General features: G+C 38.5%; 2 protein-coding genes across 7 annotated transcripts in view; one reads left to right on the top strand and one right to left on the bottom strand.

Annotated features, from left to right (window-relative positions):
• RASGRP1 (RAS guanyl releasing protein 1) overlaps window positions 1-5843 on the top strand; it is a 39498-nt gene extending 33655 nt beyond the window's left edge. For 4 of the 5 annotated variants that reach the window (XM_066188316.1, XM_066188318.1, XM_066188315.1 and 1 more), the window contains exons 16-17: window positions 254-627; window positions 2022-5843. In XM_066188316.1, the coding sequence (XP_066044413.1) occupies window positions 254-627; window positions 2022-2156 (509 nt within the window). In that variant the 3' untranslated portion in view covers window positions 2157-5843. The remainder of the gene's footprint in view (window positions 1-253; window positions 628-2021) is intronic. The other variant, XM_066188319.1, reaches the window with a different exon arrangement.
• A 209-nt stretch (window positions 5844-6052) lies between these two features.
• On the bottom strand, window positions 6053-23824 carry FAM98B (family with sequence similarity 98 member B). 2 transcript variants are annotated; one of them, XM_066188326.1, is made up of 8 exons: window positions 23668-23824; window positions 22377-22525; window positions 21476-21610; window positions 20606-20784; window positions 13771-13851; window positions 13273-13389; window positions 10711-10878; window positions 6053-9276 (listed from the first exon to the last, which is right to left on the bottom strand). In XM_066188326.1, the coding sequence occupies exons 2-8, from the start codon at window positions 22402-22404 to the stop codon at window positions 8920-8922; spliced, it is 1065 nt and encodes a 354-aa protein (XP_066044423.1). In that variant the 5' UTR covers window positions 22405-22525; window positions 23668-23824; the 3' UTR covers window positions 6053-8919. The 2 variants fall into 2 exon arrangements, with proteins under 2 accessions (XP_066044423.1, XP_066044422.1); XM_066188325.1 differs by lacking the exon at window positions 23668-23824 and adding an exon at window positions 23265-23558.
• Between the last annotated feature and the right edge of the window lie 832 nt (window positions 23825-24656).

Genomic DNA, 24656 nt, shown 5'->3' on the forward strand with positions numbered 1-24656 from the left:
ATAAGCTTTTTCTCAAGCTGACCTTGATGCCACACCCGTTTTCTTCTTACTGATCCATATTTATGTTACCGAGACAGGGCAAAGAGTCGTTTCAAGAGACACAACATTGAGAAACTTCTAATGACACTTGTTTTGGAGAGCAATGAATGTAAAAGTTAGTAAGGAATAAATGTTTATTAATAACATGTTTAATTACCTGTTTCTTGTTTACTGGGATTAGATCTTGCCTCAATTTACCATATATATTTTAAAGGACAAGAAGAAGGATCATTCACCTTTCCTAATGGAGAAGTAGTGGAGCACAATGAAGACAGCAAGGATCGAACCATTATGCTCATGGGTTCCTCAGCTCAGAAAATCTCAGTGAGACTGAAACCAGCTGTGATCCACAAAAGTACACAGACTGATCCTGTACTGCTGGCTGGTGACGTGTCTCGTAAGCGGAGAGAGAAGAAGGAATACAGGATGCCAGAAAATCCTTATCTTCAGGCAGCTCCAGCATCCACATTTCCAAGCCCAATTCTAGGCCGCAGAAAGGGATTTGTTAAATGGGAAAACAAGGACTCCAGCCAGAAAATTAAGGAGGAGCATCACAGCTATAAACCCTCATACCAGGAACTCGAGCAGGTGCTTACATGATGGAACAAATTCTGTTTTACACAGCAGTACGGTCAAGTGGTTGATGTCTGGGGGAGTGGCTGGGTGGGAATGTATCACTTTACTCCAGTGTAATTAACTTCCAATTTAATTGCAATTAAACAATCCATGAATGGCATCAAAGTCTTAGCCACTTTAACTGCCAGCAGTGCTTCATTTAAATGATAAATTTTAGTGCCAGTATAGGGCTTTGAAGCCGTTGTTATGATCACACTGATTCCTGTCAGCTCTAGAATGTGAATATAATCCAATCACTCAGGATAGAATGTTACTCCATAAAATGAGGAACATAGTTCTAAATTTCCTCCTGATTTTGGTGGCCTCTGCTCCCCTAAGTGACAGAATATATGGGGTAGGGAGGGTAGGGAGCTCTGCTTTTGTTCAACTGACAAGTGTAAGTACCACCAAGAAATTTTGCTGTGAGCAGACATAGTGCTTCTTACTAGATTTCACCTGCATCAGCTCAGTTGTGTCTCAGCTTACTCTAAAGTGTTCTGACAAAATAGCTATTCATAAGACTGTGTCACCTCAAACAAATGGCCCAAATTCAGGTTTGTAGAAACACCTTTCCAGACAGATTAAAGAGACTATTACAGTCCCAACAGTGCAACTAACAGATGGATCCAGCTACAATTATGAGGAACAAAGACTTATTTTCATACTTTTTACTCAATATTTATTACTATTCTGTGATGAAGCAACGTGGAAACAGTCCAACAACAGGTCTAATCTTTGAATGATGACAGTAACTTTCAAAATACCCCTTGTTGCTGATAAAGTGAACTGAGAAAGTTTTATGAAAAATGAATGTTTTATTAAGACAGAGATCAAGACAATCTTCCAGTACAAACCACTTCCCTTTCAAGCTGCAGTGTATTCAGTACAACAAGGTTGTGAAGCATGGATGTGACTTGTAAAAATGCATTCTTTAAAATGTCCCACTCATGTGAATCCCGTAATTTACGCTCACCCCTCATTCCCCATCAGATTCCGACCTCAGTTACTAAACAGCAGATGATGTTATAAATTAATGGCTTCACTTCTGGTACATCAGTTTCTGCAGCAGTAGAGTGGTAAAGTGTGACCTGTGTTGTTGTTTTCCCAGACTACTGTTTTTATAAGAGGTGCAGTGGAGGGTGGATTAGTGCAGGTTGTGGACATGAATCAGATACCAGCTGCTGGAAAGTTGTGAGAGTATACACAAAGGATAGAGCAGGGACCGTGGAAATATTCAGATGAGTTACTGACTCTGACGAGAGCCAGACCGATTTATGTTTATGGCAGTCAACCTAAATATACAACCAGACAGTCCTCGAACAATTGCACTATAAAATACAATTCTCTATTTTTTTTTGTTTTTTTAGGAAAGGAATATTCTAAAGGCAGACAATGAAGGCTTAAAGATTCAACTGGAACAGGCACATAAAACCATTGAATCTCTCACAATCCAGAAAAGAAACCATGTAGTTGACAGTCTACAACACAGAGACTGCTCCTAGCAGATGAGAGGAAAGTCTCCTATGGAATGGAAGAATGTAAGACTGAAGAATGAAAGAGGGGCTGTGATAAAGCTGCTTACCAAGTGAAATGGAGAGAGAATCTGAAGGATGTTAAGCAGAAATGTTCTCTTTACTCAACACATTTCTTTTAAATACGCACTCCCAAATGTATAAAATCATTCCTTTGACCTTGTAAGGTAATTTAGCATTATCTGTGCAATGAAAATAGCAACTTCTGGGTTTGCTTTTAAAAGGAGTGAGAGTATTGCTGAAGTCTCTGTTTGTGTTGAAGACCATATTGATTTCCCAGCGACTTGCTTGGCTGCCAGCAGCACACCTTACTGTACAAATGTTCTGACAAAGTAGTTATTCATAAGACTCTGTCACCTCAAATTTGGCACAAGCTCAGTTTTGTAGAAACAAATGTTTGATAAAGCTAAGTAAAACTACATTAAGAAAAACAATTCCTTCTTGGAGCTGAAACCAATTAAAACCATGAAGTGAACGGTCACATTTAATTCCAAAAATTAACAAGAACATTAAAATAATTAGCTGAGCTAATGATATTTGATTGATCCTTACACTTTAAGATAAACTGACAATTTTTTTAAACATCTTTCAGAGCTTTAGAAGTTCTGCTCCTCAAACACTTTACCTTTTTTAAGGTAACAGAGGTGAGACTATAGAGACTTGATATTGAATACTGCTTCCATTTTTGTGTTCCATGCCATGACTTGGAACATTTAATTCCACTTATTTGGCTTAAGGGGTAACTTCTTGCCCCCATACAGTAGATATGGGACGAGGTTGATTATATTTCTCTCACATCAAAGTAGATGCCATTGTTGAGCAGCACCTTTAGAGTCATATTATGAGGGAAACTGTACAGCAATCCCTGTGCAATAGCTACTGTATTTCAGAGCTCCTAACAAGTTTTCTCCATTTTCTCTCTCCTAGATTTCACATGCACTTTACATAAAGAGTCAAGATGACTGTGCTCCTATGTCTGTAAATTTTGTATAGTAAAAGGTGTGAGGGAGGTAACTTAAAGACACAAAGTGTACATATTGTCAAGAGAAAAGTCTTTCACATTACTGATAAATCTACTTGTCAAAATAGCCAATTTGAAAATTGCATTTACATTCCAAGGGAATCTGTACACTTAGAGTTGTATAAAACTTTCTTGTATTTATCAGATATTTGTCATCACACATACAAAGTTCACTTAATGCTCAACACTTCTAAGTTACCAGGTCCATTATAGACTGAAATTTAGTCAATGAAAATAGCACCTTGTGCTTTGTGTTCAAAGTGGCATAAATATACATTCCATCCACAATTTACAGTCATTATCAAGTACATGAATGCTTTATTTATAATGATAATTTGAAACTACTTGCCAGTTCAGTGATCCAAAATTCTTGTATTGAAATTGGATTGTGCTTGCAACTCCATGTATAAATAAAAATAAATGGAGGGAAAGAGTAGTAGTAGTAGATTTTCTGTAACATTACTGTAAATAACTGAAATGCACAGAAAAAAAAACAGCTCTGAAGACTGCAGCTTTTTTAACTCATACACTAAACCTGAATTATTAACAAGTAACATGGAATTGCACTTTGATCAGTGAAGCAATCAGAATGGCTGTCAGGTCATGTCTGCGAACTTAGTTTGCCCATTTTCTGTGAGCTTCTTGATTTTGTCCACTATTCAGGGAACTACAGCAAGGTGTATCTCTAAAAGGCAAATAAAAGTCTGTTTCTACAACTATTAAACAAGATAAAAGCTGAATATATTTTCAGTTATTTAAAAAATACCCCAGAGGAGCAGCTAAGACTCATAATCTTGTTGTAGAGCGAAGATAACTGCTCACTGGTGGTCTAAATTCTGGATTTGAATAGAATTTGTGTATGTACATATACTTTGTCTATGATGGAGTGTGGAAACCATGAACAAAACCTCCTAGTTAAAAGGAAAATTCCTCAACATCAGCAGCTGGCCCAAAGGCTACTATGTAACTAGGTACTTAATAATCCAAACTGAGTAATGACCACAGATTTGTACAGCCCTAAGTGCTGTTAATTAATGTTTCTCTGTGAAGTTTGCTTGTTCAATCTGAAAAGATTTAAAAGGGACCTGTTTGCAGGAATATGTCTTATAGAACAAGTGCGCAGTGCTTCATGTGTGCTGAAAACTTCCTGCTTCAAAGAAGTCAGTTGATACCTGGATAACTTCAGCTTCAGAGTCTCTGTTTGCCCAAAGCCCCTAAAAGTTATTTCCTCCCCCCTCCCCTCCCTCCCCCCCCCCCTTTTTTTTTTCCCCTAAAGTGCTGTTAGTCCCTTCTTTTGGGACTTCCTTTTTCCTGCATGAAAGACTTATAAGCAGAGCCCGACTACAGGGAAACTGTTAAAACTGACAATGAAAGAATTACTTGCCTCTGTGTTAATCTTCCAGCTGCTTTATGTTAGGAAAAAAAAGACACAATAAAAAGTGCTGTTTAGCAGTCATGTTATCAAACAGTGATACTGAAATTTATCTTGTCATGGCTAAGTGAAATGGAAACACTCACCTCTTCCTTCTCTAGTTCCAGCTGTAGTTACATGAAGGCAGAAAGAATAAGCATCATTCTCCATTTACTTTTTAAGCATGAATTCTGATTGTTTAAAGATAAGAGTAAATAGACTGAGTAATATCATAATTCACAAGGCAGGGCTACTGTTCATATTCAGGTTAAATACAATTGCTTTTAGATTAGCTTATATATGTTTTGGAAATACGTTTTTGTTCTAGCAGTATCTGTTATTTGTTGTAACTGATCTCTGGCAACTTGAAAAAGTTTAATGCTGTCTGAGAAGATTGAAAAAGTGTACAGATTGTAAAGGTTTTCTATAAATTGTAAGATTTTGGTTTAGTATTTATAATAGAAAAAAATTAAAATTGCATTTCATGCCTCTGATTTTGTATCACACAGAAATCTATACAACCTATATTGATCTTCCTTGACTGCCATCTGAGACCCTTCTGCAGCATTAACCTAGTACCAGTCTCTAGACCAGCTTCATCTCCCCTGAGCCTTGGAATGGTGCCTGGGAAAACTGGCAGCTAGGTATTTGCAGATTATTTGTTTGGTATTTTAGTGGTTGACACAGTACAAACACTGTGTTGCTACTCACTATTCCAAGTATTACAAGGCACCAGTCTCTATTATCATAGTTTATCACTTTCGTTAAGAGTGCTAATTTTGATAAGATTTCACAGCACAGCAGCCGAGTTTAAGCAAGGCTTCTGTTGCATCTGCTAACGCTGCCTATTGCTCAGGCAGAGCTGTAGCACCCTGAAGAGTTGCTATTCACCTTATAGTAAACCTCAAAATACCATATCCTAAATTGAATTTTATATGGGGAAATGGGCATCCATTCAGTTATCTTCAATCATGTGCAGGAAGACAACAAGAGGTGAAACTCCTATTTGTATGGCAAATCTGCCCTACAGTCTTAGGCAAAACAAGTTGTGTTTTTTTCCATAATTATAGAAAGTAATAAAATAAAACTTGAGACGTAATCAGAGGATATTTCCTTAGTTTATGTAAAGACAAAACCAGTGATCATATAGATCACTATTAATTTTTTTTTCAGTAAAATAAAATATAACTGAGATTCCTTAGTAATCCCAGACAAAATCCCAAACTTGTGACACACCTTGTCTGTTAAGATTTTTCTGTAAAGTTATCTACTGCCTTCTCCATTTTGGTCAAAATATATGTTATTTTCATTACCATAAAAAGTTAAGTTTCATCACTACTGTAAATCACCAGCAGGAATTCTTTCTTACAAACAAAGGAGGAACAGATGATAGTGGATCCAAATCACAATAGAGACAGATGATGGAAGTAATTTCAAATACAGTACTTTATTCCTCAGTGTTTACAGCGGTTGACAGAAATGTCTCTCTCAATTCCTGAAAAAAATCCCCAACCTTTTTTTTCAGTTCTTCAACAAACAAAACAATATTAATTTAGGTATTCATTAAGTGAGAACAAACACAAAAATGTTCACAAACATATATATGAAAATCTTTTACTTGCAACAGTATTTTTGAAAATACTTTTTTTTGTCAAAGCTTGGGGTTTACATCAATTACTTTCATGGTGTTATTGCATTATTTGAGAAATTAAAAGCATACATTCTGACAAGAGGACAGCAAAGGATACCTCCATGAAATATGGTGGTGCTTACTTTAGTTTTCAACTACTGGCTTCACATTTTGACGTTATTTAAGAAAAACTGAAATGGCCAGATTAAAAAAGAAAATCTCCAGCCTATTTGTATTTCCATATTTTACACAGTCTACATACATATAACTAAAATATGATACTGAAATAATTTAACTGTTAGAATTGAAGTGGGCATGTACCTGCTTTACTTGATGATTTACTTCATTCAGAACTGTCCTGCCTACTACAAACAGGAGTTTGTAGTAGGAGTTTGGCCTGATGAGTTTAAAAACACCAAGGCACATCCACATCTGCAGTTACAACAATTCAACTAAACCGCTGCAACCTTGCATCCTAAGACTAATGAAACCTTTAAGCATTGGTAAGTTTGCTTTTCCAAGTGCATTTCCTTGATGAAGCCACATGCTTGACTGCTGATTACTTGTAGCAAAAAGTAACATTGGGATCAGCAAACAATTTAATCTTAAGGCTTTGGTTGTTAAGACTGCTTTGTATTCCTTTGGAGACCAACACTTCCCCCCAAGGCCGGCAGTCTCATTTGGTATGTCATCAGTCTGGGAGCTATTCTAGAGCATTAGGCAAAAACCAAGCTCAGAATCAAGAGAACCAGTACTGTGCTCCCACATGACCCATGAGGGGTCTGTCTCCCTGTACAGACTGCAGAGGCTGCCAAGGGTTTAGGCCAGGAAGAAGCATTGAAAAAATTTGGTAAAGGAACTACAGTGCTAGCAGTTGGATGACATTAAGCCATTAGTGCAAAAGTTCACATCCCAGCTAACATGTTTGAGCAAGCAAAACTTCTGCTTCATTTTGTCAGGCACCTGCTGCGACCCCAAAGCCTGGGTAAAGCCATAGCTATCACATTAGAAGCAGCATTCTCAAGCAAACTGATCAGAGAGGAAGTAACAGAAAAACTTTGGAAAGATAATAATTTGATTTGGAACAGAACTTTACATTCATTCATGAAGTTGACAATGAAACAGGATATGATACGTATGTTTATGAAGGCTAAAAAAACATCTTCAAAGCATATCAATGGACACCAATAGGAAATTTGTGCAGCAAGAACTTGAAACTGAGGAACATAAATCCAAAATCAAATCTTAAAGTTCAACCTGCAGTTACGCCTACAATTACAAGTGCTTCAAGTCTGCTGTGCTCTTTAATCATCAGACACACCAGGTTAATCAGATCCTTTCCTGAATCTCTGTAGTGACTTGACCCTGAGAAATGCTGTCAAGAGAACAAACTCAGGCATCATCCCCTTTCCACCTCTGTTCTCAGAAGCAGCCTCACAACATGGGAGATCTAAAGGATCTTGGGCAGCAGAAACTGACTTCTTTAAGTGACAGCTCTAAATTCAATTCCTGTCTACATATATTTAAGCCATGATGGTATGACAGCCAACTCCTTCTAGGCTAACAGTGTTTGTGATGGAGAAGGCACCCATACCATGTCAAGACAGGGCTTTTTTTAGGTGGGCAGAGAGAGGAATCACTGGGAAAAGGCAACTGCTGCATGAGGCGCCTTGTTAACTTACAGACCAGGCAGTTGGAATACTGCTCCCAAACGCAGAGCAGGCAGGGGAGAAGAGGATAATTTAAAAAAACAAGGGGAAAGAAAAAAAGACGAAGAAATGTCACGTTCTTTCTTAGGAAGCTCAGCTTATTCAGACTTTGTGTCTCAAAGCTGATACACAAGGATATATACAGGAATTAATACCAGACATGATGGCTGCAGGTTTTCTGCCCAATCTGATTTTAAATTTTTTTATGAAACACCAACAGTGGAAAACAGGTAAAATAAAAATAAGACACTATCAAAACTCACTATGATGAGTTTACAGTACATGCTCTGACCATTTATAGAGTGTCTGATAGATTATGAACACAAAAAACCAACCTGATTTGATTAATTTGTGAGGAGTATTAATTCACACTGTTACTATAATGTGAAGTTCTGCAAGAATAAACAAATCTAATTGAATAATTCTGACCAAAGCCTTAAGGATTTTAACATCTGAAATGAAAATTCATTTACATGTCCCACATGAAAACTATGAATGAAGAACAATGAGATGAAGAGAACAAGCCTGAAAGCAGCATTCTTGAGTCTTTTAAAAGTGGTTTCATCCAGTTCTTAGGCCTACTTTGTTTTTTCTACACATTTTGGAGCAGGAGAGTAGACATGCAACATGCAATAATTAGAGAGGTCTGACCATTAATATATTTTTGTTTGTTTTAAAAGGGTTTTATTCAGTTTTCTGAGACTTATTTTAAATAAAATGACATAATAAAAAACACCATATAAGCAGTACGAAAAACAAAGACTTCAGTCATCAGATTTAAGTATAAAACTTCTGTTCAGTTAACTAAAAGAACTCAGTGAGAACATCAGTTGGTCTAACAAAATTACTCATATGGTCATACTTAATTCTAACCTAAACCCAAGTCAACATATCTAAATTCCTAGTACCAGTAAACACCACCACTATATTCTGCCAGTTACTCTCTTAAGATTTATGGTACTTCAGTATCTTCGGTATCCTCCCCCTCCTCTTCCACCATAGGGATCACCATAGCCCCCCCTGCCACCATAACCTCCCCTGCCACCTTGGAAGCCACCTCCACCTTGGAAGCCACCCCCACCCTGGAAGCCACCCCCACCCTGGAAGCCACCCCCACCTCTTCCACCACCTCTGAAACCTCCACCTCCTCCTCCCCTACCCCCTCCACTCCCCCAGTTACCCCTTCCACCACCACCACCACCCCCCCAGCCTCCTCTTCCACCACCTTCTTGTCTTTTTTGCCATGGAGGCATTTCAGGAGGAGGTGGTTCAATCTCTGTTGGTCTGCCTCCACGGTCAGGGACTCTCCCCATCAGAACCTGTATGGAAAAATAGGTCAGTTTCAGAGTTAAAAAATAGTAGTAATAACTTTAAGAGACACAGGATTTTCTCCTGTGGACAGAGAAATGCTGCTTGCTGTTTTCAGGAAATTTGGTCTCTCAGTGCAGTACTTGACAGCAGAATCACTATCTCCTGTCCTTGTAACACCACAACAGAACACTGAAAGTGCTCTCATTTTTCACCTCCAGAACAGAAATAACTGCAGCTAACTGGCTCATATAATTTTTGTGGATTTTTATGAACAACACTGCACACCTGAAGTATCAATATTGCAATAAGCAATATACATATTTCATATATAAGATATACAAACACACATATATATTCATATAGAAAAGACTCCTTATGATGTGGCTCTTCAAGTTCAAACCTAACCAGCCAGCAAAAAACAAACTGGCAAATTGATGTGCAGTTCTCAAAGGAATACCAGTTTGCCTAACATTAGAAACTGCTGAAACTCAACAAAGAGCCAGAATGACCAAAATACGCAATAGGCTGCAGTAACACTTCCAAGAAAAGGAAAAAAAAAAGGCATCTTGACTATGGCAGGTACTGTTCAACCTATGAAAAGAAAAGCTGCCCTGGATAAAGCTAAATAAATATATTGAAAAACAAAGATGCATCCAAGTAGGTCTTTCTGTTGTCACGTTCATATTTCCTAAACTCTGTGTGATCAGTGTTAACATTCCCTGATCAGTCCCAGGCACTCCAACTAAAGTCCTCTCAAGAAAAAAGCCCCAGCTTTCTCTGAGATCCTACAATAATTAAGAAATTTCAGAATGTTAAGGATCAAAACATATTAAAGGGTATCTAAATGAGGCAAAAAACATTAGAAAAATCTGTAAATACAGGATCAATAAAAGCAGTTTAGTCACCATTTGAATGCTGAAACTCATATCACTACTCGCAAGCTTCAGCTTTTATCACACACAAGAGAGCAGCACAATGGGGATTCATTACTGCAGTCAAACAGTTTTACTTTGCAGCAAAATTACATTTTTTACAGAAACCTTAATCATTTATAATATACTGATGAACTAGAGATGTGGGTTTACAAACCAAACAGTAATATCTTGGCAAAGTAGCCCAGGACCTGATACCACAAATACTTATATGTATCCTTGAGATGTGCAGTACCACTGAACTCAACAGGTCATTTACAAACACATGTACACCCCCCCCACATTGTTCCCCCTCATCTACACTACTCTGTTTCATCCTGTTGTATGACTGACAGTCTACAAATATAAAAAAAAGTACTTTCTGCAATGTTTACTGGAATACTGCAAACCTTTCTTTCTTAAATGGAAAAAATGAAATTTAGGTACCAAGCAAAACCAATGTAATTCCAGAATTCCTTTCAATGGGTCTATAAATCCCATGTCCATTTACCACATGCCAGAAGAGCATACCTTGTTGATAGCACAGGCAGTCTTCTCCCGTGTTGACCCACTACTTGTTCTCATGATCTTGGACAAATCCTCACGAGCAGCAAGAAGGTGAGCTAATGTAATGGTCGACTTTGGAGACAAGGCATAGCGCTTGGGCTGATAGATCCGTGCTATTTCATCTGTTTTTACCTACAGGAAAACAACAAACACAACTTACTTGCCAGGTATCAAACACACCAACAGACTTACTATCAACCATGTGCTGGTCTCTGTAAGTTTCACTTTGAACACAAGGTGTAGCTTCTGAAAATACAAACTATATTGCAAAACACAGCACCGGTTATCACCAGTTATCACCAGTTCTCTTCCTGCTGGTGGAGCCATTACACAGAAAGCACTGCTGATTATGTTTAATTGATGCTGAAACTTGGCACCAGTACAAAAGAAACTCCTCCATCTGCTGGCATCAAACAGACTCTTTAGTGTCTTCCAACATGTCTACAGACTAAAACCTAAGGAGTCCATACTGCTCTCTCAAGGGCTTTACATAACCATACTCAACAGATCACTTCTAAGCATGATGAAAACAGAGCAGCTTCCAAGGAAGGTAAATTTGTGGAAAAAAACTGAGAATATATCAATGCAGCAAAACACTTAACGCAAGCCATGAAAAAGTGAGACTGAGCAAGGGACAACATTAGATTTTTACCAAGCATGCTTTCATGTTACATTTATTTAGCAGAAAAGAAAAAAATACACTTTCTGGGAAAATCTAGAATGACCTTCTGAGTGAAATAAAACATTTGATATTGGCTAGATCAGACAATATGTGCTGAACCTTTACAAGACTGTTTTGCTAGGTAATGACTCCATCATTTGTGAACCCATTTCAGTCTGCAAACTTACTTAGAGAATGAACAAGTTTCAAAAAAAAACAAAAAAAAAAATCCCAAAAATGGCACATCACCAAAAGCAGAGAAACTTTATCAATATCTACTTAATGGTAGGGAAAAAAGGCAAGCTAACAAATTTTAAAAAGACAACAATTTGTCTCCTGGCTTTAAAAAAAATAAAATCTCTAAATGACATCAATGCCAGAACACTTTCAATGCCCAAAACCTTCTCAAAGAAGTTATGAATATCCCTCAAGAGAAATAGGGGGAAAAAAAGAAAAAGACTGAAAACAGTATGTAATTTTGAATTAGTATGTAACCTGGTTATTTCTGTAACTGCATATATTTCACATCAACAGTCTTTATATGACAGGAAAATGAATCATCTGACTACTTGATCACCAAAAATCTTTTTAAACTATTGTTTTATTTCAAAAGGGCATTCACTGTTTTTCGCACTGTTTGAATGGAACAATAGCAAGTGACAAAGTTTTAGTCTGCTTAAGTTAGTCATCAGTCACATCAACTGCATTTCAGAAGCAAACTTTAAATTTGAAGATACATAATTGTACTGGTACAGCTGTAAGCAAGTTACACAAGTAGGGACATCTCCTGGCTTCTCTGAGCTAAATGCCCCCCTCTTCCTTTCTTGCAGCATAAAAGCTTTCACAGCCCCTTCAGAAATAAACAGTGAGCTATTCCAACACAGCACAGCAGCACCTAGACTCATGTCTTACAGTGACACTTCATGAAGTTGACTCTGCATGTGTCAATGACAAATTGTGACGTCACCAAGACTTGTAACAATCCATACTTTCAGTAAGCTTTCCAAGTTTTAAGATTTATCCATTTTAAGCTTTCTAAAGAAACCTTTGGAAGGAAAGCTGATCTTGCCAGCTCATGAACAAAAACATCTGCCTCCAGCTTCTCTTATGTGTCTTTATCAAATTACAAACTTTGTGTACCTCACCTCCCTACTCTTTTGGATACAAACAAGATGTATTTCCAGCTCGAAAATATCATGACTATTTTTTAATATAGAGAGTTCTAGGAAATAGCACAAATGAAATTATCACAATTAAAGCAATACCAGCAGAACAAATACAGAGGAGTGCTTTGGAATTTTTAGTGACTTGAAGGATTACAAGCAATTGTGTGATTTTCTCACGCAAGCTACTATTCATATAATCTGATCAACTGAACAGCTGTGCATCTAGTAGCACTGAATCCAAGATAGGGGGCAGGCACTGTAACCTCACAGACTTTATGAAGTCATTTTTTACACCCAATCTATATTAAGGCCTGCCGTTTGTCTTACTTTTGCATCTGCATGAGAAATGCTGAGGTTCCGTCCTAGTTTACTTCATTGGACGGTGTTAGATACAGTAAAGGAAACAGGGAGATGGGAACTTTAATTAAAGTGAGAAACCCCAACAAAGGATGCTAGAAGTTCTAATTGTGAAGCTATTAACAGTCACAAATGATGGACTGTGCCACCTGGTTAAATCCATCCCCTTCCTCAACACCTGAGATTTGGGTATTACAACTTAAACTGAGAAACAGGCTGGAAAAAAGGTAACAGTGATGGAAGTGTATTTGTATATTTACATGGTATACATATTCCATAGGAAGTTTCCTGGAACAGTATCAGACTCCCACCTACAGGAAGCAAAAAATACATCAAGTTTACCTTTGCTCTGTCAGACCAGCCAAAAGACTGCACAGTCACATCAAGCCTCTTCATCAACATCCGCCGTCGACACTCGTACTCACTGCAAAGAGCATCGTTGATTTTTTCCAGTCTTTCCTGCAGTGTTACAGTAAGAAATTCAAACAGTCAAATATATAAAGTTATGTGAGTCAATTCAAAGTTAACCCCATCCATCAGCTAAGATGCCTATCCTGAGGTGACCACTATAAACTACATAGCGTCTATGTAATGCTACAATAGTATGTATATACAAAATGATTTGAAAGTGAACAATCGATGAATCAACACAAGGTCTGTTTTATAATGTCAATTCTGGAAGTATCTGATTACCATTGTTAGTATTTAGCAATTGAATTTTAATTTTAATATTCAGCAATAGAGCAGTGAGTGTAAAAATGCAAAGCTAAATGAAGTCATATGCATTTATTTTGACCATCCTGTTAAATACTAGAAAGAAATGGAGAAGCTTTTCTTTACCACTTGGTCAGAGTTCAGAGGTTTTGTTAGCAGTGATTTCCCCACGTGGTTATTTTTAACTTTTGAGAGAATGTCCTTTATCTGAAAAAAACCACATACATCTCAGAACACAAATGATATTTAGATTTATTTCAGCAAAATTCATCACAATCTCATTTTGCTACTTGGAAGATCAAACACAGCACATTTGTTTTAGCAGACTCATGAAAATAGATACACATCTTCCAGCTTATGATCCACTGTAAAAAGACTTCCTGAATACTTTTATAAGATGACTAGCTTCTATAGAAAAAATATTTTATGGCCCATCGCTTCTCCTCCCATTAAGAGAACAACAGTTACACAGCAAATTTATCAAGTGCATACAGAAAGTAGGACTAGCTAAATTATTCATTTTAGATACTACTAAGTGTTGTACCTACAACAACTGAAGTTTGGAGTTCTGTTGCCAAATGTTGGCAACAGAACTGGGCCACAAAAAATCCGGTGATAGGTGCTATTAAGAAAGGCAGGATGACAGGTCTGCAGCCATTCTTGACTCATTACCTTTTACTTTAATCCTATAATTGGTTCCAGCTAACACTATGTTTAAGACTTTTGCATTCACTGCAAATCAAATTTGCTTATACTTCTTCCACTACTTCTTGCCCTAAATAATCAGAGATGAAATATGCTCTCTCTACCTTCCAAACACCACTGCATTCTCGTATCTCATTACAAGAAACCTCTACACTTCTTCTTGAGTGAACTTCCTTTGGCAAAGCTCTTCTAAAATCATTACCATGAATGCCCACAACACTTGCACATAACTTGAACATAATCCAACTGATTTTTCACCTGGAGTTAACTGTATGCATACTATTGTTCATCCAAGTTTTGTGAAGTCTGATGGAGAGAACGGCATCTTCATTCGCTCTAGTAAATAACCATGGGGAACCAACCAAAATGAATAAAACTAGAGTTAATTTTCTTTTATATGTCTAAGGAAGGATTAAGGTATTGCATGATCTACAGTAAAACCTGTAACTGGGGACAGGCATTAGATACATTTGTAATGATTATAAGACTTCTTGTGGGCACACAGGCATTTACATAACATTTGTCATAAAGGCATGGTTCAAAGCTCAGTTTTGAGCTTCACATGTTCCACAAATATCATCTCTACTGATTGCTATGAAAAAAAATTACAGAAGTCAAAAATCAAATTCTAGAGCACCTAGTTAACTGTTAAAAGAAATATTTACAAAATCAACTCTCATATGTCAGGATTTTTGTAATTATCTCAATTTTTTTTATGTATATGAAGAAAAAATCTGATCTCAAATTTTGTGTGAAAACCAAGGTGTATGTATTTTGTTCTTGCTTTTTACATCATCACTAGGCAGCACTCTGCAGGTTAAAAACACAATAGCCCAGAAAAAGTCTGAGGTAAATATACTGTCCAGTGACCAAAAGGGAAAACACTGTTTTGACTCTATTAGAAACAGCCTAGTAGTATCTGAAAATATCTAGCTATCTAATTACTATAACACTCCCTATTATTGTTTTCTATTCATATCAAAAGAGGTTACACTAAGGGGTGAAGTTTGGTTCCATGTACCATACTAATCCCAACACCCCTCTTTCTCTGATAATTCTTGCTTCTCTATTGCCTTTTTCTTTACAAAAAACACTCCAAGGCCATCTTGCCTTCTAAATGCTTTTTAGAAGTTTTTTTGTTGTTTTTTTTTTTTTTTACTGAAGCACGTACACAGTGCCATATTCCACTGCAAAATGCAAATGTACCTAAGCACAAACTATGTTTGAATTCAGATAAATGTCGGAAGAATCAAAAGTTGAAGTTAATAACCAGCAATAGAATAAGATCAGTATGACAGCAAGAGATGAACAGAGCAGTAATTAGTATAGAAAAAGGAATGAACAGCAGACAAATAAAAAATTCTATTGGGCAAGAGATGTCTATTCATATACCATTGAGGTCAGAAATATTACCTCAAAGGTTGAAAGGAAGAGAGTCTATCAAAATGAGACCAGCTGCTGAAACAAAAACCAATACAAAAAAAATTAAAAATCCTCAATGTAATTTACAGTTTAGAGTGTCAAAGAAGATCTGAAAAACAGTGAATTATTGTAAGTTTGCAGCTGCAAGGACAACTAAGAGGTAAACACACACTGGGCTCCACATACAAAAGGCATACATGGTGCCATCACAAGTCCATCACTGCTGCATACTACTGATTTCCATGAACTGAAAAGTGAAAAGGAAGTTTAGAGAGAACAATTAAGGAAGATAATCTATGAAAATCAGAACTAAAAGAAACAAGAACAGCTAAATGAAACAATCCTTTATTGACTGAGAAACTACCCCCAAATTTCTGCAATATTTTCTTTCCAAGTTAAAGAGAATACGTATGTAATTTCTTTCCAGCCCAGCTTTAGTAATCAGTAACAGTTAAGGAGGAATCTCTTCACTGATGAACTGGTCTATGCTCCTGGTCTATGTTTTTGACACACTGTAAAGTCATATACAGATTAGTGAATCTCCACTTACTCCTCACTCCCACCAGCAGGGCTGGTGGGGAAATCCTACAGCTATAATTGAGAAATAAGCTGAGCTGCCTTACAGCTGCAGAATACATTGTCCAGCCATGACTGATGACAGAGCAATGAGTACAGGAACTCTGACACACAACAATCTGCCAGAGGACAAGAATACCATGGATGTGAGAATCTCCGCTATAACCCATATTTCCACACGTGACAGTTGCCCTGGATTGAGAAGGATATGCAGGAGTTTAAAAAACCCACCACAACCCAGAAAGAAGTCTGCACATGTAAGTGGGAACGAAAACAAATGCACTGCCCAGAAAAAGGAGCAGTGACAACATACTTAAAGAAACATAAAACAAATTGTAATAGCCAAATCATCCTAATGTTTTTACATAATCAGGTGTAAAAAGCAAACCAAATAATTAAAACTAGGTGTAGACAAGTATATTTGACTATTTGACATACTGTGTCATCAATGATCTTGGTAACACTAAGAATTTATGGGATTGCTTTGAGTTCACACACTCTCTATAAAATGAAAACAAATAAGCTGTTGGATCTGCTTTAGACAAAAATACCAAATTCAAATCTGCTGCATAAAAATAAACAGTTATTCTACTGTTACCAAATAAAGTATATCTTCATTGAACATGGTATTTCTCATGTGTTTTGTAACTTTGAACTACTGAAAAAAAATTAGCTTACATTTCATTACCATATTAATGTATTTATTAAATATCCTCATCTTCTATCTAAACAGAGCTGTAATTTTTACATTTAACACCTTTTGCACAGAAAAACATCAGATATGTATACAGTTCCAGGGTTTTTCGAGATTTTGGAAAAACCTGACCTGCAGAAAGGTGTCTTGTTATGAATTTAAAATAGCAAACTGTGAGGAAAGAATGTTCCCTTAATTAGTCATAAGGTGTACTGCACAGTTGCAGAGGGATCACCTAAATCTTAAGCACAAAATATTTTTAAGCCTCTCTTTCATATACCTGCAGATAAATTCAGTATTTATCTAACTTTAAATACATTTTTGTTTGACCCTGATGTCTGGTGAACAGGACAACTCCAAGGTCTTGTTCCCTGCAGTAACATTAATACTTACTGTCCAGGCACCATTACATCTGTAAAATTACTACAGATAAACAGTTAAATGAAACACATTAATTTAAATATTCATAAATTCCAGGATGTATACCCAAATATTTTAAAAAATATTCTTCTCACATTTCACCTACGTTTTATGTTAGCTTAATTTTCACTTAGTTTGTTCAGTAGCCCTTCGTAGTTTCTTTTCCTTCTACTGATACCTGAAAAGTAGTGGAGTACTTTTAAAAATGTGGGAAAAAAAGTTCAGAAGTCGTTTGAATAATATCACATTAAATTTTTTTTCAAATAAACAGTATTAGAATGTCACTTGGTAATTAGGCATGAAATTCACATTATCTTGATTGGAAAACAGCCAGATGTAAGTACTTATTACAAAGCACAACACTGGCATGAACTTCTGTGAATCTTTCATCATTGTTCATTTAGAATTTATGGAGGTTTTGGCACTAAATTTCAGATTGCCTCCTAGATTCCCCCTCTGTAAATACACTTTACAAGGGAACAGCATCTTAAACAACTGAAAAATTACTATTAGATTTTCAGTACTATATAATAAAATAAGATATACTTAGTGGTAGAAAGCTGTAATAATTTTTAGGTATACTGATAACCACTACCCTGGGTAATTACAGGAGATAAAGATACAGCAAAAGATGCTTGCTAAGATTGTACATTCAAAGTCTGAGCTACTATAAAACTCATTTTGAATGAAGACAGCAATCCTGATTTTATACTAGTCTCTTAAATAAAGTGGAAAATCACTTAAAGCAATAAATGTTCTAATATTCCATACCAAAATACAGTGTGTGATCTGGCCTTTGGGAAGTTGCTGCTGCACAGCCAAACTATTCTCAGAACTACTCCCACAGCTACTGACAATGCTGAAGATGCTAGACAGAGACAAAGAGTAGACATGTTGAAAAGCTTCAGGTACATTTGCAGATACACTAAATAAAAATACTAGATCAGTATGTAAGTCTGTATTATGAATGCTACAATACTAAACATCAACAGTGCAACTTCATGCAGAACCTAGTTAAATCAAAAGCCAAAAAATATTTGGAAAAATGAATGGATCATTTCAAGTGAATTTTTGTGTGAGCATATTAAAAAAAAAAAGTAATAAAATGGTGCTCTTAAGAAATGTTTACAAAGCCAATGAATTTTAATTGGTGGCACCACCTTTCTAAAGCACCTATACCTATAACTGTAGGTCTCCAACTTTGTCATCTATCAAAGTAACTCCAAACTTGTCCTATAATAAAGTAATGGATGACAGACAAGAAAACATATAGCAGAAATTCTACAAAATCTCCTGCAAAGTAAGAAAAAAAAATCCTTGTTTGTAAGGGATGAAACACACAGAGAACAAATTACACTATTAATTTGAAGTCACAGAAGATGAATAAACTTTTCTGCCACCTTTCTACACCCTGTAGTGAGCACAAGTGGTATAACCACTGTGGAACTGACAGATTTGAAAACTATTGGAAAATAGTCCAGGCAGCATTATTAAAAACAAAAAACACACACAAAAAAAAAAAAAAAAAAAAAAAAAAAACCAAAACCAAACCAAACCAAAACAAAAAAAAAAACCCCAAAAAACACCACAAAAAAACCCCACAAAAAAACAAAACAAAACAAAAAAAAACCACACACACAAAAAACATCCCAAAAAACAACAACAACAAAAACAACAAAAACAACCAAAACCAAAGATAACACACTTTTAAGATTCTGCTCATTTTAGTACTTCTGAAAGTGTAACAGTTTATACAAGCTGGGATGGCAACACTATGCACAATTCAGGCCTGTGATGCTGTCTGATAGGAAATGTTGGACTTTGCAAAAGGTGGCAGGTATCAGGTGTCTAATAATTCAAAGTAAACATTCTATCTGGTATCACTACGTGTGTATGAAGCAAGTGGTGCTCCAGGTCTGGTCTTGCTGTCCCACAACTGTGGAACTGGAGTCCTCCCCCTGTAATGGGATGAAACTAAATCTGTACCTGAGAAGTGAAGCATGGAATTGGTGATGGCTGCAGCCTATAAACACACATGGGTGTAAACACATCTAACACTCACAGAGGGAGATCAGCAGAATCAGGCCATTAGTTATCAGCTGGAACTCTGACATCTTCATTCCCAGAACAGTGCTAGAATTGTTTTTCATCCTTTCAAAAATATTTACTATAGGTAAAGATTTCCTTAGAACTAAATAGATCAAGCACAGCTGTAGTGTAGGCATAGGCAGTTCCATTTGCATCTGGGTGATGCCTTTCATTAATTAACTTATTAAAGGTTTTGTCTCGTCACACTGAAGACAGATGTAAAAAAATCATGCAAGTAACAGGCCCTCACCCCAAAATCTCTGAATGTTCAATTGGTCAGTGGTTGATGAGGAAGAGGGAAAGAAACAAGCACAATCACGTAAAATTATTAAATTCAAAGACTCAGAAGCAAAGGGAGTTTTTATTCTACCCTTAAGGGGGGATCAGTCACTCTCTTCCCAAACACTGGAGAGAGATAAAGACCAAAACTTTTAGCTGACAAATTCCACCTCAAGAGCCTATTTACTTTCTGCAGTAATGAAATCAGATTAAATATCACATCAGTGAAATGAGTTAGAACATGGAGGGCCACAACAGAAAGAACTATCTTGCAGACTAAGGTTTAAGCTGGCCTTCAGTATTCCCTGAATACTGGCAATTCAGGCATTTTCATTCTCTTCTGCAACTAAGGCAATACCACCAACAAATCCATACGTGCAATTAAGAAATAAACTAAAAAGAACTAATTAAAGTTTTGGATATTAAATTTAAATACATCCCAGAAATGACTACAGATATGTAAATGCACAAGCAGTTAATACCCCAAGCTTTCAGCTTGCAACAGCACATTTGAATGGGTAAGGGGAAAACTTACACCTTGAATTTGCATGGAAAAGTACGTCCGATCAGGTACATTGCAACCTCAGGGAAATGCTGAAATACTTCACCTCATAACTAAAAAGAGTTTAACTTAAAACATTTTCAGAATTAAAATTCTTTTGCACTTGTCAGATAGGGCTTTAAAGGGTGAGGCTGCTGGGCCCTTAACTCCAAGATGAATGCTTACAGAGACAGTTCTTACAGTTAGCAATAGAGAGAAGATGTAAAAGGCCATACCTTTTGTTCCACACTGGTTAACAAGGAAGGAATACCAGAAGATGTGGAGTTTGGCAGACCCAGTGCATCACAAATAGCTTGCACTTCCTGAATAATTTCACTGTGCTTTTCCAAATGACAGCCTTTAATTTTCTTGCTCTGCTGTATCTTTAAAGCCTGAAGTTCTGTACTTAGAAATACTAGAGAGAAAAGCAGATTTAGAGACACTTAAGTATTTCTGCACCGACATTCTCAGTACAGCTACAATATATACATTTGTAAGATAACCATGACAAAAGGGAGACTTTCTCAGTTCTCTCCTGAACAGGTCAGTATATTTCCTATTCTTTACCTCAATTTCCGCTCACCTGACTTCCTACCTTCAGTCTACACATTGCATTTAACTGTTCAACTCCCTTCTGCTGCCAGATCCCAAGTTCCTTGGCCAGTGTCGTATTATCACACTGGCTCCTGCTGCGACTCTTTTGTCCAAGTCCAACTTGAACTCAGACATTGTTTCTCTCAATTCTGCTTTCAGCACCTTCAAATTGTGCAGCATTTCTGTTCAAGCTGCCCTGAAACCTCTCAAATACAGGAAAGAAGGTCTCAGTTTAGGTGAGCTGGAACAACTGGATCAAGAGAGAGATCAGGAGGCCTCAGTAGGCTGCACCATGCTTTTTAAAGAAATTTTAGTTTCTGCTAAACAGCTTTCTAATGCTGCTCTATTTCTCACTTTGCACAAGTGAGTTGATGCATGCTGAACTGGTATATAATGACTGTACACATCAACTTAAAAATACATAAAGAACCCTTCAGTGTAAATTGTACAGTTATGATAAAGCATGCACATAAAATACTGTATTACAAATGGGAAAAATTATTATTGCTTACACAGGAGTTTAAGACAATCTTCTTTCTCTCTTAATCTGTCTTTGATGTCTCCAGACACCAGTGATGAATACGGACAGGCCATTTCTCTCAGAAAGCCACTAATTTCCAGCTGGAAGCTCTCTATATCTTTCACACCTACGGAAATAAATGCACAATTAATGGCTTTTTACAGAAACATCAAACTGCAATCTATTTTTATTTATTCTAAATACATTTATATTGCAGATTTAAACAGCCCAAAGACTAACCACCTATCACCCCAATAGCATTTTTCTTAAAAATGTCCCACATACAAGCAGACATGCTTCCTAATAGTATCCTGTACTCATACTTTGAATGAGGCAATGCTACAGCAATCTGTGAGGACATGAACACAAATGAACAACAGTAGGAAGTGAACAGTATATGTCACTAAATAGTGTGTCAATGTAACTAATTTTCTGATGAAGAAGTGACAGGGGTCATGAACCCATTATTTTCAGTGATTGGTTTTAGTTCCACTACTTTTTTGGTGAAAACGTAAGTATAAAATCTCATCCAAGCTCCAGCACTCGACAGAAATAATCTGTGTAACACACGGAACACCACGCTGGACGAACAGCTGGAAAACACCTGCCACTGCAAGTTATGCCATCAAAACATGACTACAGGCATGAACGTACTTTTTACATTTAGGTATATCTAAAACCACCCCAAATCACCTTCTTTTTTCCTTCTGAAAGAGTCTTCACAAAACAAGACTGTTAATTAATCTTAATCTAAGAGCCACATACACACAAATATCAGCCTGAGTTTGGCTACCTGTCAGGTTTCCTGTAAACTTCAACACTGTAATTTCACTATAAGCTGAACAGTATGGGTCTAAATCCACTGAGCAAATAATAAATTAACATTCATATACCATCTGCTGCCGTGATGCTTTCTTCCATATTACAAAGTGACTTTATCTGGGAACCTAACCAAATGCAAAGCTCAAAAAATTCTGGTGAAGACAATCCATTTTCTGCTGCTTTTTTCAGGGCCTCCTCCTCCAACAGGGCACCCGTGTACCTGCACAGACAGATGAACGTTAGTAATAAGAAGTAAGCGTAACATAAAATGTACATTTTTTCAAATTATTTTACTCTAAGCTGGTTAGTAACTACACTTACAGGAATCAATCTTTCTATGTCACTTTTGTCAAGGAATAACTCAGACTTTTTCTTTTTTTTTTTTTTTTTTAACACACCAAAAACTATTGGTCATTTATAAACACAACAGTTTGTCAGAAAATATGAGACAGGCATTTTCACATGTGTATGTGAAAACAGACTTTGATCTCTCAGAACACACCTGACAGAGAAGAACTCAAGTATTAACTCAAGTGTTTAGTCAAGTTTCCTCCTAACAGTAATAAGTGACTGCCCTGGAGCACCGTGAATAACAGAACTGAAAATCAAACTTCGCACAGCTGCTTGTCCCGCACCATCCGAGGCACATCGCGGGAGGCGGGCAGGCACCAAGCGAGAGCCGCTGCCCCGCCAGCCTCCAGCGGCCGCCCCAGTGCCGACCACGGCTGCGGCAGCGCACGGAGCGCCCGGGCTCCCTTGCCCTCCCGCCCCGCAGCCGGGGCGAGCCCACCGCCCACGACGTGACCCCGCTCCCGGCCGAGGCCCGGCTCCCCCGGCACCCGCCGCTGCGCGGGGCCCGCTCCTCCGCCGATCCCGCGCTCCCCCTCGCTCCCGCCTCCGGCCTCTCGCCCGCGGCCCCTCGTCGCTCGCAGGGGGAGCCGCCGCCGCTCCCCGGTTACCCCAAGGCCTCCAGCGCGTCCAAGATGTCGCTCTCCATCCCCGGGCCCGGCGGTAGCTCCCTCATGCCGGCGCCGCGCCGAGCGGTGCCCGCCTCAAACCGGCCCTCCGCAACCCGCGCCCGCCGCCGCGTTCCGCTGCCGCCGCACCGCAGCCCCGGCCGGGGGGTGGCCCCGGGCTGCCCCCGCCCCTCTCTCGGAGGCCACCCCTGCTCCGGGGAGCCGCGGAGCGCCTCGGGGTCAGCCCCCGCCGGGGCATAAGCCTTCCATACAGCCCGGCTCTGCCTTTCCGCCCGTGCTGGGGAGCGCCCGGGCTCCCTCACTCTTCCCCGGCGGGGCTTGTCTGCTGGCCCTGCGGCTGTGCTCTGGATTTGGCCCCAAAGCCCTGCCCGCTGCAGTCGCCTACCCCGCTCCGCCGCGTACCAGCCGCCTGGAGAAATACGGCCTCAGGAGCGACCACCGCCACCCTCTGGGACTCCGGACACGGCTCTTGCCAGGGCAGCCAGCTCTGCTACCCTTACCCCAAGCCGCTTCTGGGACGTAGTCCAAAAAGCAGTTTTTGAGGCCTGTACTTGTGCATTATATCTGGGACTTCTCAAATTGAGAAATTCGGCCTGAGATGGTGCAGGCCGTATCTCCCGGGCACCTGATTTCCCACTGTGGGGTGCCTAAGCCCTGCTGTGCTGATTTTGGCTGAGGTGGAGTGAATTCCACTGTGATTGGTATGGGACTGTGTTTTGGGGTAGTACTGAAGGCAGTGTTGATGACACAGAGATGTCTTTTGTTATTGCTGTGCAGAGCTTGCAGAGACCCAAGGCTTTTTCTGCTTCTCATACTCTCGTCCCTCACCTGTGAAGGGGCTGGTGGTGCACAGCCAGGACAGCTGACTGCAACTGCCAAAGGGATATTCCAGGCCATGTGGCATCATGATCAGTATATAAAGCTGGGGGGGAAAGGAGTAGGGGGGATGTTTGAAGTGATGGCATTTGTCTTCTCAAGTAACTCTTGTCCTGGAGATGGCTGAACACTCCCAGCCGGCTCATGGGAAGCAGTGAATTAATTTCTTGTTTTGCTTTGCTTGCATGCACGACTTCAGCATTATGTATTAAACTGTCTTTTACCTCAACCCACAAGTTTTCTAGCCTTTGCTCTTTATTTCTTAACCTATGTGTGTTGCCACTTTTTGGATTCTCTCCCCAGCCCCAGTGGTGGGGAAGTGAGTGAATGGTTGCATGTTGCTTAGTTGCCCAGTGCTGTAAAACCACAAGAGCCTTTTGACCTTTTTTAACCAGTGTTTTCTTACATGAACCTCCAGAAAATTCAGTGGCTGTATCTGTGATGAAGACCAGAAAGGCATACAATTGGATGGAAGCAATTACAACATAGATGTTCTTA

Source organism: Chamaea fasciata, unplaced genomic scaffold (genome assembly GCF_029207755.1).
Source record: "Chamaea fasciata isolate MVZ Bird 193981 ecotype frontalis unplaced genomic scaffold, bChaFas1.0.hap1 SCAF_7, whole genome shotgun sequence".
NCBI classification, from domain to species: Eukaryota; Metazoa; Chordata; class Aves; order Passeriformes; family Sylviidae; genus Chamaea; species Chamaea fasciata.